General features: G+C 30.5%; 1 protein-coding gene across 2 annotated transcripts in view; it reads left to right on the top strand.

Moving 5' to 3' along the window:
- The window catches only part of LOC107438117 (PDZ and LIM domain protein Zasp), a 50515-nt gene that overhangs the window by 13414 nt on the left and 19611 nt on the right, over positions 1-17490 (top strand). For both annotated transcript variants that reach the window (XM_043055039.2, XM_043055040.2), the window contains exons 4-9: positions 8399-8609; positions 8696-8781; positions 11039-11141; positions 11234-11474; positions 13543-13674; positions 15435-15609. In XM_043055039.2, coding sequence (XP_042910973.1) covers positions 8399-8609; positions 8696-8781; positions 11039-11141; positions 11234-11474; positions 13543-13674; positions 15435-15609 — 948 coding nt within the window. The remainder of the gene's footprint in view (positions 1-8398; positions 8610-8695; positions 8782-11038; positions 11142-11233; positions 11475-13542; positions 13675-15434; positions 15610-17490) is intronic.

Genomic DNA, 17490 nt, shown 5'->3' with positions numbered 1-17490 from the left:
ATTGCTAGCTTTAATAAATGATAATAGAGACACTATGGAAAAATTCGTCAAAAACCATTAACCGTTTATATGTTTGTTTTAGTTTAATTTTCATAGACCACCGAAGCATAAATAAGTAATAACATTTGTCAGGAAAGAAAAAATCTCATTTACTAATTTTTTAAAAACACATGCAACAAAGTTTAAAAAATAATATCAGAAGCTTAATTTTTATGTGGTGTAAAATTTTTTAAACTTATTATTCGATATATTGAACTTTTTTTTCGCTTGAAAACATAAAATGTTCTTTTTTCTAACATAATTCTAAATCATATTAATGGTAAATAAGTATAATATTAGGTGTTCACAAAATAAATAATTCATAAGGAAGGAAATAATTATGAAATGCTTATTTATTTATTTGTTTTTGAATATTTTCGAATACAACACTTTTTTTTCTAAATGGCGCATTAAGAAAAAATATGGTCATAAGAACCAGAATATGATAAAATTTAGAGTGCTTCTGTCTTAATAGGAACACCAAAAAGCTTAATACTTTAAGACGATACGATACGAATCCCAGTCGATACGAATTCCGCATCCGACTTGCACCGACCACAGTGCTGACGTGAAATATCCTCAGTGGTAGACGGATCATGGGACAGATTCCCCTTGCCGTCAGACTATCCGTGAGAGGTTCAAATGCGGGTTAGCTCCATCAAAAAGTCCTCCACGAAGGCAAATTTCTCCCAATACTCGACCCAGGAGTTCCCTTGTCCTCTGGATTGGGTTCAAAATTGCAAGGCTATGGTAGTAGTCGTACATTAGTAGTCGTAAACCCATAAAATTGGTTAGGCTGTTCAACGACGATTATAAAATATAAAAAAAATACTTTAAGACGAATAGCTTTGGTAATGATTTTGCTAAAATTAACAATAAAATATGGGTTTATAATATTTGATAAAATTTGGTAAGTATGGTATACTTCGATAATTGTATCATGATAGCCTAGAGCATGGTATTAAAATCCTTCTTTCGGTTAAATTTACTTTTCAGTTTTGAACTTTTTATTAAGTGTGTGGTAGTAAGAACAGTAATTTATAATAATAATCAGAATTACTAGCAAACCGCTATTACAAATCAGAATTACCAGTAAACCGCTACCATATGAATGGGAAAAATTACCATATTAACGGTTTAAAAATCACGCATTTTGGTTTTATTAACAAGAATTATGTTTTTTTAATTATTTCTTTATCAGAAATATCATTACTATACGGAACAATAATTTTATCAGAATTTTCTTTATCCCTGCGTATATCTCCGATATCAAAAATGAGGGTAGCTAAAGATAATCTTCATTTTATAAATTTTAAAATAATTATATAATATCTATTATGTATTTGTGGAGAATTAAGAGAAATTAAAGAATATATAAGCATCGCGCATGCGCAAAGAATTACGTAACGCTTCCACCCACGTCAACAGATGATATGCACGAGCTAATTAATACTTTAATGCGGCGCTCTGTCTTTTACTATTGTTGTTGTTTCTGTTAATAAAATGTTATTAATTTTTCGATCAGCATAATTAACTAAGAGCCTCGATGGGCATCCTTTGGACAATAATAATTAAGTTAAATGACAGTATTATTCAATCGATGTAAAGCAAAACGTTCGTTTTTATTTAAATAAACTCAATATATACTTATAATATTTTGACGATAATAATAGCACCATTGTAGTAAAATGAAGTTTTGAAAGGGACGGATTTAATAAATATCAAAGTTTTCGAAGTGTTTTCAAGGAGTCTGAGAGCGCTTTAATTAAATTCTCTTAAGATTTTCGAAGAAGCCTAAAAATAAATATTAAGAAAATAGACAGAATACTAAGATAAACTAAGTTAGCGCAGAATTATATGAAAAAAAAAATTATAATATAGCTATTTAAGTCTGGAATTGTGCTGTTGGCTTATTTTGCACCGTGTGTGCAATGCACAAAAAAATAATTGACCTCCACGTATAACTTTTGATCTAATGATCGGATCTTCACGTTATGAGACTGAATCTTAGGAAGTGAAGTCAAACATGTTAAGTAGTTAGTGCAGGCAATATAATAAGTTGCGAAATCAGACGCAAAAACGTACTATCTCTGAACAAACGCACCGTTTTTTGATTCGTATTTCTGATCTCCGAAATATAGGAGCCACAATTTGGAAATATGTTTCCCATACTTTGGCAAGGAGAGTGGTCTAAAGTTTGCACCCTTCAATATTAATTTTACTTTTTGCGCATTTCGTAATATCAAGCGAACTTTTTAAGTGAATTCAAATTTTTTTTGCACGCAATTATAAAATATTCTAATCTAAAGATAATTTCTGGTGAAATCGAATTTCAAATATACGACTTTCCTGAAATTCGATTACTCAGGAACTATTAGACCGATTACAATCAGATTTTGTATTTTGCTATGTAAAATTTTATTTTTTAAAATGATGTAAGCCTTACAAGACAAAATTTTTCGACCGCTGTCAAATAAAACATTAAAAAATACTCAATATTTACTAAAATTTAATTTTTGAGTGGAATAACTCTTGGATAAATGAATTTTATAATTAAGTGCAAAAATTTTTCAATTCGCTTAAAAATTTCTCGAGATATGGCGAAAGACGCAAAATGTGAATTAACATTAAGAGGCCCAAACGTAGGATCGCTCTTCTGACCAAGCTATGGGGACCACATTTCTTAGATAACGGATAGGTAAATACTTAAGTCCGAGTCGAAAAATATTGCATTTTTTCAGAGAAAATACGCTATTGTGTCTTCTTTCGTAACTTAAAATATCGTCTTTACTAACTAATTAGCATATTTGAGATCATCTCCTCAAACCATTCAGATTGAGCGTGAGGATCCAATCATTGTATCAAAAGTTATTCTGGGTGGTCTGATTTTTTTGCGCACTGTACTAGAACTTCTTTACAAAGTATTTATAAGATAGTGAAATTTGAAAAAGAGTAATGGTGGAATTGCGAAGTTATCATACTTAGAGTAATTATTAATTTCCAGTAAGAATTGACTTTTCTTAAAGATATGTACTTCGATTACAAAAAAGTAATAATTTTGAGCCATCAAAATTCGAGATATTGTCACTTAATGAATCTTTAAAATGTATTTAAAAAATCTTTTTTCTTGCTTGAGATATGTAGTTTTGATTTAGATACATTATTTAGGTAGCAAATAAAACTTTTTCATTTTTATAGTTCTTTGTAATAAATCTCTAATAATAAAGCTAAATCTATTTTATCTAACGACAGAAATGTAAATAATCAGTAATGACACAAAGTATCGATCAGAAAATGAAATTTGAAAAAGAATAACTATGGAAAACCGAAATAACCATACTAATTATTAAAAATACTAGTTATTAAAAATAACTAATAATACTAATAAATACTAATTATTAAAAATTATAATTTTCTTTTAGGATATGCGTCAATCGATTACATAAAAAGATCAATCATGATTACAAATCATGATCCATCAAAATTCTAATTATATTGTCATTTAATGATCCTTTAAATGAATATATGACGCCTTGCTATAATATGTAATTCATGCTATAATATGAACTTTAATCTAAATTTATATATAATATTTAGGTACATTTCAAATGATGCTTTTTGGTATCGCTAGTTCTAAGCAAGAAATCGTTCACATTTTAATAAAATGCATCTTACCTATGATTGAAAGTTTAATTAGTTAGGGTAAACTAACCAGTGAAGGAACACTTAAGCTTCGCTTGCCTTTCAAAACATCATATTAATTTCAAAATTCGTAAGTTTAGTTAAATCACAGTGTCAACATATTTGTTACTAATTACAAATTATGTAAAAAAACTGTAGAGAACTTACATAATATTGTTTTAAAGTTTTGGAGGTTCAAATAACAAGTCGTAAGAAGACCAAGTGAAGGAACAGCTTTTACGAGTGAATGAACACCCAGTAAAGGAACACTTAATTTTGGTTGTTTTTTAATGTTCTTTATGAATTTATAAGCCATACAAATATTTAAAAACAAGCATAGTCTTGAAATTAGAACATATAAATACTTGGAAAATGTAAACTTTTTTTTGCAATCATGAATTGAAAATTAAAGTGTCAACATATTAACACATACTGTTCATTCACTGGGAAATCTATGCCCAGTAAAGGAACATGCCTGTTCCCTCACTGGTTAGAAGTTGTTTTTCGTATTTTTAACATACTTTTGATGCGGAACATCACTAAAGGTACAAGAAAATTAAAGTTTATCTTTTATTTTCATTAACTTAGAAAAAAAACCAGTAAAGGAACACTTGTTCCTTCACTGGTTTTTCATCGTTTGGTGATCCAGTGAATAAACACCCCCTTATCTCAGTACTTTATTATGCTATGATGCTTAAAAAAAATAAAACGTAACTTCAATAACTATATTTTGAATTCTCTTTTTCACAGTGAGAAAAATAAAACTATTACATGCAATTAATTCCACTTCAAACATATAAATACAAACACTCACCTTATAATTTTTTCAAAGAAACAAGGTGTTGCAGAGATAATAACAAATTCAAAAATTTTTCCAGAGAAGTCTATGTGACCAGGTAATCCAAAACATTGCTAGATGACTTCCTATTGTTTGGCAGTAAGCTATTGTTACCAATCAATCTAAAGAAAAACTTTCAAATTCTTATTTTTAATCAATATATATGAAATGTTCCTTCACTGGTTGGTTTACCCTATATCAATAAATGATGGAGCTCTAAAACGTTGGTGTTAAAAATTTATAATTTCTATATGCACTGAATAAAAATATATGGTCAAACTACCAAAATATCGTAAGATTTACAGTGATTTTGTCCCTATGAGAACACCAAGATCTCGGTAATTTTTTCCTGAGTGGTAATTTTATTTAATGATTTTGGTAAAATTAACAATAAAATCTGATTGTATAATATGTGATAAAATATGGTAAATGTGATAAAATTAGATATTTTTTTAATGATATCTTAAAGCATGACATGAAAACCATCTACCATTTACTGCGTTAAATTATTCTTCAATTTTGTACTTTTACTAAGTGTGAGGTAATAAGAGCTGAAAATTTGAAAATTTTGAATTTTCGGTAAACGCTTTACTATAAAAATGAAAATATTACCAAATGAATGGCTTAAATACCGTATTTTTTTAACCAAAAATATATCTTTTTCTATTAAAATGTCATTAGCGTTACAGTACGGTAATTTTAATAGAATGTTTTACTCCATGCGTATAAAAAAAGAATTAATTTACAATAAATATCTAGATGTTAATATCGTATAATAAAACCCTATCATTTTTTTAGTCGAGATAAATATGCGATATAAAAAATTCTGGGTCAAATTGCGGTAAATAGTACGGGCACTCAGGGTGCCGGTATTTTTTACCGTAAAATCCTTATTTACCGGATCATATTTCCAGATATTTGGAAGTGGAATTTAAATAATTGGTGAGGGATGGAGTTAAGAACCTTTAACGTTAATGATAAGAAATTAAGATAATATCTAAAAAAAAATTGTTTGATATTTTAAATCAGGGATGGGCAAACTACGGCCCGCGGGCCAACTGTGGCCCTCTGGAAGATTTTATCCGGCCCGCGGATAGAATTTTTATTTGTCGATCAGTGGCAAATATAAACAATATACATCCATTTTCTTGTCGACTATGTTTAAAATTACTTCTGTTTTTCCTTTTTCAACAAAGTACTGATGAAGTTTTTGCTTCCTCTATTCTTGTTCTACAAAACATAAATTGATGGATATAGTTAGCTCAGACAGCTTCAATTGGTAAAATGTTGAAAGCAGAAGTTCTTTATAGAATAGCCGTAGATTGGCTCCAACTAGCGCTTGTCTCTCTCGAGGAGCTGAGTTATGGAATCTAATATAGGTAAATTGCACTTCACATTTGGCAGACTGCGCATTTTCCGCTCCAAAGAGCGGACAATCTAACAAACATCTGAAGCAGTCGTTTCTAAATACTATTCCAAAGTTTTACAAATTATTACCAAAAGCTAGTTTCCGAAATTTAATATTTCATGCTCAGAAAATCAGTGCATGTTTGCTTAATCTTATATATGTGAGCAAGAGTTTTCAACTATGAACCTTAGAAAAAATCATTTCAGAAGTAGACCAACAGCAAAGCATTTAGCCTCGTTCCTTAAAATAAGCATATCTCACTTCCAACTTTAATGTAAGGAACTTTTAAAAATGAAATCGCAATTTCCTTCATCTCACTAAATATTTAAATTAAAACTTGCATATCACCTTTTTTTCTTAAATTTCGAAGTTTTCACTTGGCCCACCAAAAATTTTTTTTCTTGATTTTTGGCCCCTCGACCAAAAAAGTTTGCCCATCCCTGTTTTAAATGAATGTCTACATTATACCTAACAAACTAATCAGTTTGGGGTTCTAATGGTCATTTGAAAACTAATAAAACTATAATTTATTGATTTTTGAAAACGAAGGAGTGTTGTTGATCATGAGACAAGCTTTTTCATAGTATCTGTCATATCAATCTTTAAATAAATTTAATTTTAAAATAAATGAATTTTAGAAAATGTACGTTTTCACGAAAATGAGCTTTATATTTGGAATAGCAGTTTTGATTACATTTCAAAACATCGAGGTAAATTTTTTTTCTTCAGAAGACTCCTTTAATTTAATTTTTTTTCTTCAAATAAATACGGTGAAGACGAGAAGATTTTCCTTAAATTAAATTGCAAATTGATAAATATTAAACAGAAAGAATCTTCTTTTTCAACAAAAAAATTGCATTATATTTCCTGCTGATATTTTTCATTAAAAATTCATTCACTTTGAAAGTTTAAAATGTATTAACATAGTAGGCAGTAGATTTCAGTGAAAACGGTATATATTTTATGAGCAAAAAAAATTAAATTTCAATAAATTTATATATAAGTAAAAAGGAAAAAATCCATCTAAAATGCGTAAATAATAATCTGTATCAATAAATTTATCAATTCCACGACACACATAAGTTTAATATCTCGACAAAAAATAGCAAATCATACGCCTCATCATGAAATGCCCTAGTATTGATCTTTGTGCTGGAGCATACACTGTAAAAAATGTTGAGTCAAATTGCGGTAAAAAAGTAGCGACACCCTGAGTGCTAGTACTTTTTACTGTAATTTTATCTGAAATTTTTTAACAATGCTATTTTTTAAAAATTTGAAAATTTTGAGCAAAGAGTTGGAAAACTTTGAAATCGTGTTTTTCAGCCTGTGTGGTAAACATGCGTACCCCTATATATTGTTAAATGTGCTTCAAAAATTCTACCCCTTCATGAGTTTAATTATTTGATTTTTTATTCTTTATCCTATAAATCATTATTTTTTACATTCAAGAGTGTTGCAAATTATTCTAAATATTCTTGGTGGGTCGTCAACTAAAAATGTTTACGATACACTGCTTGAGGAAAATTTCGCTTATCATTGTATTTTTTTAATTCTTTGTTTTATTTTCTAAAGCATTTGGAAAAAAAATCTAAATATAAATGGACAAAATATGAATATACTATATTTTTTTCCTATTGAAAACAAATAACATCGTATCCGGATATAAGCTAGCTATATTTATAGTAATTAGTTTAATATTTACTAAGAGGAAATTTTTTTTTCCAAGGAAGAATATTTTCGATAAATTCTGGTTCTTGGTTTGCTGCAAAAAAAAGTACTTCCATCCATATATTTAAAAAACGGCTTTCGAAATTTTAGCGCAAAGCATCCAGATTAATAGCTCCCCTGCCTAGAAATAAGAACAAATTAGTTATTTTTAGTTGCAAGTTTTTAATTAGATTGTCAAAAGAATTGACAGCTGTTATTGAAAAGTTAGAATAACTTTTGTTTATTTTATTTAAAAAAAGAACGTAACAATAAATTCAAAATGATTAGTTTACAACAGAAACTGTATGTACTATTATTTAGTTGTCATGGTGACACCCAACATTAAAATGCTAAGGCTGCAATATGGTTTGGATTTGTTTGATTTTTATACTGAGTTATATAGGATGGGCCTGTTTAGTATTAACTTTTCTAACTGAAGAACGAAATATGCATTATTGAACATGATATGCTAATACGTATGATACATATCAATGATACATATCAATGATATGATATCAATGATATGATATCAATAATATCAATGTCAATGATATGCTAATTGAACATGATATATATAATTAATCATTAATGAACATGTCATGATAATAATTCATCAAATTTGAAGATGTTTGACTCATAACATTCATCGATAACTTCAACAGATAAAAAATAAGTTGAAATCGCAATTTTTTGTAACAATAAAATACATGTTTTGCCTTTAGCTAAATCTCCAACAATGTGCTCCTCTCCTCCAATATTTAAGCCTAAGATACCGCCAAGTATTCCTTCTAAACCTAAAACTGCACCTCCAGCACCGGCACCGGCACCTGCCCCAGTTGCACCGGCTCCACTAAGACAAGCTCCACCTCCACCATCTTCCATACCCGAGGGACCTTCTCAAGGACCGTGCTCTGATTGTGGGAGAACAATTGTGTAAGTAACTGTTCATAACACTAAATTATAAAATTAGCCTTAAAACATAAAATCTTATAGTTCGTAATAAAGCACTTTGTGTTTAGAGGACCATTCGTAAATCTGACGGACAAGATACTCCACGAAGACTGTTTTAGATGTAGTACATGTGGGACGACTCTTAAAAATACTGGTAAGAAAAGAAAAAAATCAATGCGTCATCAAATATACATCAGTACATACTTATTTTGCTTCAATATTTCATTTCATACATCATTGTTTCACCATAAACCTCCACTTTAAAAATAAAGTTTTTTTCGCAACTGCCAACCTACTAATTATTTTGAAAAGATTGGATGGGAAAAATCAAATTTTGCCATTGCACTGTGGGCCAGAAGACCATGATCTTCGGCCAAAAGTCAAAATTAAATTTTCAACTATATGTGTAGGCAGCTTTAATATCACCCCATTCACATATTCATAATCATTCCAAACATTACAATTTACTTTTCGGACCGACGAGAGTACAATGTAGTGAAAAATATATTAAAATTTTTTTTAAATGTAACTTTTAAATTTATTGTTCAGAAATATATATAGGAATTTCATCTTTCTGTTACATTTTTATCAGAGTAATTAGTCTGAAATTATAGTACAATTTTTAAATTTGTTGGATTAGTTAATACTCTTGACAAACTTATAGTTTATATCTTGTCATTTGACATTTTATAATGTTTGAATCACTTTCGAAACTTATCTCCAAAAAGTTCCACGAGGTAATTAGCTAAACTTTTTTTTGTTGTCTTCTTTGATGTTTCTTCTTTCGAAAAAACCTGCCCCATTTTGCAAAGGTGGACTAAATATACCGAAAAACAAAAATTATGTTTTTTTTCTTCATGTTTTCGCGTTATTTTGTAATATTTCGGAAATATAATTTGCTTTTCATTTTTAATATAAAATTACGAAAATTATTATATTTTCATTGCTATATTTAATTATTTAAACGAACTATATATATATATACATATAATTTTTTTTTGCTCGCCCTATTTCAGCAGTCATTTTTTTTCTGTTGGTATTTTTAATGTTTTTCAAAATTTCAACTATAAATTCAATTTACCTGCACATAAAAACCCTAAATAAAAAACCCCAAATTTTGAAACAAATTTTATCGAAATACTAATTTTGGCCACGAAACCTTGGATGCTGGCCCACTGTGCATTGTGAATAAAAGCCTTAAAATTAGGTTTTATGCTAGACAACTTCTTTCGCAGTTGCATCTATTCTAGTTATCCCAACTTTTGGTGTATACATACTTTAAAGAAAAAACTAGTTTGGCATTAGTAAGTTAAGACAAAAGGGATCAGTGTCTTACTGACCTTCTCAGAAACTGAAAGATGCTTATCCTTTGTGTCCAATCCAAAACCACTCACTCAGTGCTACTGATTTAAAATAACGAACAAATCCAAACTCTCAGAGCATTTGGTAAATTTTTCATGAAGCTCAGGGATTCAGTACTAAGAAACACTTCTTGATAACCGATGCCTTACATAAAACTCTGAGAAAAATCTCTGAAACACTGAACCATAATAGAGTTCAAAGTTACTGTAATCTTAATAAGGTGCTAAATTAAACAATTTTTCTATGCAAGTTGCACTATAGTATCCTGTAATTAAGTTTTAAATACTACGATAATATGACTTAACTCAGCACCATAATATGATTTTAGCAAAAATCGTTTCAAATAGTTTCAAAATTTCGAATTGAATTTCGAATCTAATTCTTGCAATTAAATTATTTACTAAAAGTACATCGAGGTCCTAGAGGTCTTCAAATGTTTACCACTTTAAGTGGAAGCGATTTGAAGCACGCTACACTGGTTCCGGTTCGCAAAACTCACTCAATGGAGTTTTTACGAAATTATACAGGGTTATTCATAATTCCCTCCACCTGTAAACGCCATTTTTTTTAACTACAATTGGCTTCAGAGGTACATGTTACTGCCATCTACCGGCAACTGCTTAAATTAAAACTTGAATATTTTCGGAATAATTTCATATGTTCTTTTCTGCCATATTCGTCTGCGTTTTTTTACTATAACGCTTCGAAACTCCGGAGGGAATTATGAATAACCTTGTAAAATAAAGTATTTCCTGTTGTACAAAAATACCCTGCAATCATTAGGTATTTTTGAAACAAAGTGAAACATTTAGTCACTAAGTTACAATTTTAATAATTTTAATTGTGCATTTGTATGGCAATAATTTGCAAGCAATATTCATAAATATGCATAAGGAAATATATAAAGAAAGTTTTTATTCGAATAAAGACGATAATTTTCTATAAATTAAGGTTCAGAAAAACCGAATAAAAAACTAATTTTGATTGTTTTAGAATTGGAAACTTAGTTTTTGCATTTAATGTACGTATATGTAAATTATACTTTGTAGGATTTCATAATATCCAGAACAAATTATACTGCGATACTCATGCAATACTTGCTGCCCGAGTAATAGCAGGCCAGGCTTCAACACCAGGGCCAGCTCCAGCTGCGTAAGTTTACCCGATATTTAATAATTTTCAGTATTAAAATAATTAAAATTTATTTAAAATCTAACTTTTTTGTTGTTGCTTGATTTTGATAGGTTTGCGCCATCAGCACCAGCGCCGCAATCAGTGCCAACTCCAGTAGCTCCCCCGAAGCCGGTTGAATTGCCGCAATCAGCTCCACTTGCTCCTTTACCATCAGTGGCTCCATCGCTTCCAGTTTCATCCATTCCTCTGTCAGTCCCAACTCCATTTGGACAGCATTTAACAAATTTGCCTCAATCCCCAAGCTCCTCTGGAGGATTAGCATTTAGAAGCATTTCTCCTCAGCCATTTAAAGTAAATATTCCAAAATTTATAAAAGATATAAATAACTCTTCTATAAAGTTAAAAACTGTGTAATTACACAGTTATAACAGTTTTAACCCTTTTGCGCCTAACGGGACGCATACGTCCCAAGCAAATTTCAAAAAAATCTTTTGGGACAGAAACGCTTCTCTGTCTAATGGGAGACTTTCCCACTAGGCCTGCCAATATTTTTGAAGGTATTTTTCAAGGTATTTTCATAGATGGCACTACCATACATAATGAAATTCCTGCGTTTTTGAAGTGTTGCTGCTGCTCATTCCATACTGTACGAACGTAAATAGTTTAATTTTGGAAAATACCGCCTATTTTCGATTAAATTTTGATTGATCTATAAATCTAAGGCCAGAGAAATTATTCACGAAGCTGATTGCCTCTAATAAACTGATAAGTGGCAATGTTTTACTTCTGTTTTTATTATAGGGATATATGTGTCCTTCTCGTCTTGGATAGTGGGAACATATGATCCCAACAGTTCTACGTGATCATTGGTTTTCTTTACAAAATTACTCATTAAAGACAATTGGGTATGTCATAGCTGTCAGGATTGATGGGACATATATGTCCCGGTCCTAAATCAGTGTTTAAAATCTTCCTAAAAAGATAACATCTTAGTTTTAGCATTCTAGTGTGCCCAGCCCGACTCATAGTTTATGCTACCAAAACTGTTCTATTGTAAAAAAGAAAAAAAAACTCGTCGCGAAATGGTTAAAATCGAATCACAAGGGAACTGTAGCACAAACGATGTGAGACGATTTATTCCTTTTTCACTCATGTAAGAAAACTGGTAGATGCTAAAGTAATGAAGCGCCATCTATATGAAAAAAACATTGCCTACACTGGGAAATCTTTCGGATCAAGCTGAGGTATAAAATATCGGCACTTTGGGTGTATGGTAAAAATGGATTTTACCGTAAAATATTATACCATACTTTTTGTAGTAAGATTTATTTAATTAGATTCCAGCGGTTTTCCGATAATTTTTACTGTAAAAATTACGGGATACCATGATAATAATGTTGTTAATAATTATTTATAATCATTAAATAATGTTTTGTATATTAGTTGAGATGCTTGAGTTATCTGGTAAGAATGAATTTGGTTTAAGTGCAATTTATAAATTCAAGATATAACCATTCCAAACTATTATGATTGGATTATATTAACCAAGATCTTCTCTCTAATCAGATTTCTAATGTGATTTACATCTTTACATAAAGTTTAGCCAAAATATATTGCATAACTTCTTATTAAAAAGAAATAAAAAAGATTAAGAAACTGTTGAAATTTTGAAAATATGTGTAAAATGTTATGCTTATTTGCACATGAAAAAGAAGTTGCGAAATTATAATATAATATGAAGATCGTTCTAAAGTCACTCAGGTTTATGATACCAAATCAGCAAGACTACACATAACATATAAAAATACTTCATAGATTTTTGTTGAATATTTGTTTGCAAAAAATATTTCCGTTATAGCATACCATGAATAAGAAATATGATTTTTTTAATGGAAATAAAGAAGAAGGACGAGAATTATTTCTTAATAAGATAAACTAATTTAGACATTACTATTTTTAATCGGATGTATGAACCAATTTTTCTAGCCCTACGTTAACTGGTGTAATATAGTCTGTCTATTGAAAGAACTCTCCTAGCCATTCGTCAGTAGCAGTGGCTGTGATTATGGCTACCAGATGTAACTATTTCAAGTATGGGTCACTGTTTAAGACAGGTTTTGGCTCGGGTCAGTGAGAGATAAGAAATCGGGGGAGAAAAAAACTCCTCGACTGGAAATGCGCTATTTCGCGTTTACATAGCAACAGATGACCGTAGACTTTATGGTGAGGGGAGCTCTTCCTGTATACAAACTATTGCATATATAATGGTTCGAAACTGTAATCAATGTTAGATTGAAAACACAAGCGAATTCAGTTGATGAAAAAAAATCACAAGTACTTTTAATAAAGTATTGAATCAACTTATAGATTCTTCACATTTAAGTTTGCTATTATTTCCATTTTTTTTTTAAATTTTCAGAGGATATCTGGTGAGTACCATCGTGTACCAGCGCCTTCAAGTCCGACACCCGGAGCGGCTCCATCGGCTCCACTAGCGTATTCATCTGGACCCCTACCATTCGAATCAAAACCTTATATGCCACCAGAGCAGGTATTCAATTTAAAACTCTTCTTTAAATTGTGTAAAAAAATCTCTGTTAAACAAACTTCTATAATTGAGTTACTCGTTAATAGAAATATGGGTTTTAGCCTAAGCAGATCTCTAAAGAGACTTTTTTTTAATCTCATGTTTCAATGTATTGTTTATCTCAAACCTAGTAAGAAAGAATCTCCTGTTCGGTGCTGTGAGTAGATTCTACTACTACAACGGCTTCGGTGGAGGTTCGATTTCTCACAGTAAAAGTAGGGTGTCTGATAAGCTATCTTTTTTACCGATCACATCCAAGTTGTTCAGATGTTACTCTAATCCAATATCCCCAACGGTTTCTGAGCCATAAAAGGCTTAATGTTCAGGCCCCAGGAATTATTTTGTAGAACTCTGTTTATTTTATTTATCGAAAACCATTCTAAAATTAGTGTAAATATTGTTTCTGTACTTTTTAAGAATTTTTTAAATAAAAATTTAGTTACGAAGTAATTATTTAGACTTTTACTGATACTTTCTAAAATGTTGTAGAAATTTTAAACACAAGCGGTGTTATGGTGAAGGTTACTGCCATTCCAATTATTAGTGATGGAGCTTGCCTTTTTGAGCTGTTGCATGCATATACAGGGTGATTCTAAAGAGATGGGCAAAATTTTAGGAAGTGGTAGTACACGCCCAAGCAAACAATTTTTATCAAAGAATGCATGATCGAAAAAAACCCCGCAAAACCGCTAGAGGGCGTGTTCTTATATGAGGCAAAAACACACAAAGAACGATGAAGTTAAGTTATAAAAGCAAATTTAATGGCATGTGATTACAATAAGTGTTCAAAACGGTGGCCGGCAGCGGCTATGCGCTCAGTACAATGGCGAAGAAAAGATAGACTAACATTCTGAAATACACCAGGCATATCACGAACTTTCCCTGCAGCGGCCGAAAGCTCTGCGACAAGTTCTTCTGCGGATTCAATGGGAGTCTAATACATAAGAGCCTTCAACTGTCCCCACAAAAAGAAATCCAGGCATAAAAAATCTGGCGAGAACGGTAGCCAAGCTATAGGATTACCTCGCCCAATCCATTGGTTTGGAAAGATTACGTCCAGGTAGTTTCGCACTTCTCGTACGTAATGAGCTGGTGCTGTGTTCTGCTGGAACTAAATGCATCGTTTGCATCAAACAACTTTCCAAATTCGCCAGCACCATTGCGTTTTGTTTTCGACCATGCATTCTTTGATAAAAATTGTTTGCTTGGGTGTGTACTATCACTTCCTAAAATTTTGCCCATCTTTTTAGAATCACCCTGTGTATATATATATGTTCCTCAGGCCGGCCATGTTGACTCAGCCTTTCATCCCTTCAGTGGGTCTATAAATGGTTCGTCTGACTACCTTACCGGAACATCTGCTCCTGCACACCAAAGCCCAAGGTCAGGAGAACTGGGATGGACACAGTAGGCCTTGGCCCTCTATGGACTGTTGCCCCACTGAATTTAGTTACATACTTACTTAAGGGGAAAAAGCACCATCCATCACAGATCTGATACCTTGGAATCAGGAAAACGCGAAAATTAACTAATTAGCCACACCAGAAATTTAAGTGAATGTTGCAACAAAATTCCATGTTTTTCTATTATACCTTATATAAACATTATATTTGATTTTCTTCTTCTCGTACACCATGAAACTTTTGTGTATGCTATAAGATGTTTGTTTTACTATTGCTGTGATTGAATGAAGTAATAAATTTTTTTTTCCGTATCCGTTACAGTCTCTATCTTCAATCTTTTCATCTATGTCTGATTCTAAAATAATGGAAATGTCTCAAACGTCTGAAATGTCCCAAACTATTCAAAAAACAACTCAAATCTCCCAAAAAGTGATGACTCAATCATCTCAATCAAGTTACAACGTAGACTACAGACAAATTGGAGGAGGTTTATCAAGTAAATATTTTAATATACTTATTTTAGTACACTCAGAAAAAAAGCATGGTCAAAACCACCAGAATATGATGAAATTTATTATGTTATTGCCTCTACGGGAACACCAAAAGGCTCGTTAGTTTTTACAGAAGCGATTTGACAATGATTTTGGCAAGATTAACAATTCTATAATTTAAGATAAAACTTGACAAATGTGGTAAAATTTGGTTATTCCATCATGATATCTTAGAACACGAAAAGAAGAACAAAAATATCTTAGAACAAAAATAATTTATTAGAGAATTATATATTTACATTCATATATTTACATTTTAGTTTATATTTTTTACAAAATTTGCGGTAATAAGGAGAAAATTTTTAAAACCAGAATTTCCAGTAAATATTTGCCATACGAAATAAATTACCAAATAAATGCCGATTAAAAAAAATACCGTTAAAAATTGCCGATACGAAAAAAAATACCGTTTTTTTAAAAACTTTATAATCAAAAAATTATTCATTATAATTTTAATTATTAAATTATTATTTATAATTTCTTAAATTTTAATTTTTTTCACTCGAAATGTCTTTACCAAACAGTACGGTGCCTTTGCTAGAAATTTTTTTGTTGGTGTATAAGAATACTATAAATGTATGTGTAACTATAAACTCCTTAATGTGTATTTTTGGACTCCAAAGTGTTTTATTTTAATTCATAATTTAAATTATTCCTTGTCACGCTAGCAATCTCAAATTAATGGATTAATGTGAGGAAAAAAACAACGATATGATTTTAAGTATGATGCAACATTTCCAGCAGTTTTAAAGTTAAAATGAATCAAAACCTGAGAGTTTTAAAAGAAGCAGAAATGTGTCTCAATTACATACTGTAATAACTCTCGTTTGGATCTCGTTTTAGTTCCAACTCCACATTGATTGGCATTCACTGCGTTTTATTCATTATAGTGTTCTGTTTCAATATTGTAATAAAATAAATTGGTATATGTTTTTTAAATTCAATCAAGACAGTGATTCCAAAAATATACATTAGGTAAGGTGATTACGGAACACCTTGTAATAAAAATAAGATAATTTGGAATATTTATTTAGCGAATTCTGCATATACATGGTATTTCATAAAGATTGACTTTAATATTTGTTAAGAATCCTTAACAAATACTAAATCAAGAAGGTTCGCATGTTGAGGATCGCAAAATTTATATTTTAACGAAGAGAACAAAAACGCTTTTAAAATCTGATTAATAACAGTACAGAGAAATGGATGTAATAGACATCATAACATGTTTATTTGGAAGTTGAAACTTTATGAAACTGTGAAAGCTGACACTATGTTACTAATAAACCTCTTTCAACTCCTATCTTACTCACTCAATCAAACCTGTCATGTTGATTAATTACTTCTGCCCTAATGTACCGTTATTTGGCAGATTTTTAAGATGTTTTTTTCTTGGTAAAAATATCAATCTGTTAACAAAGTATCTATGCTTCTTTGTTTTCAGTTTCGAAAAGGATTCTCTAAAAATACATATTATATGTAGTTTTTTCGGAACACTTTGTGTTTTATAGATTACAGCTAATTTTGTACTTCGTGCTTAACCCTTTGACGCAGATGGGACCCCGGTGTCCATAGCTACAAAAAAACTCTTAAATTATCGGAATTATACTAAAATATCAAATTTAAAAGAAGTAATTTGAATTTTTTTTCTTTCACATTAAAAAAACCCATCAATAATTGATATTGTAAATGAAAGAAATTTCAAAGATGAATAACTGTTTCTCTAAAATAAAAATAACTGCAAATAAGTGCAAATTTGAAGAAAAAAAATATTGCTTGGAAGTGAGCCTTGTTTGGAAGAGTTCACCTTTAACGTAGGAAAAGAC

This window comes from Parasteatoda tepidariorum, chromosome 3 (genome assembly GCF_043381705.1).
Source record: "Parasteatoda tepidariorum isolate YZ-2023 chromosome 3, CAS_Ptep_4.0, whole genome shotgun sequence".
NCBI classification, from domain to species: domain Eukaryota; kingdom Metazoa; phylum Arthropoda; class Arachnida; order Araneae; family Theridiidae; genus Parasteatoda; species Parasteatoda tepidariorum.
The sequence above is the reverse complement of the archived record's forward strand: the minus strand, read 5'-3'. Positions and strand labels throughout refer to the sequence as shown.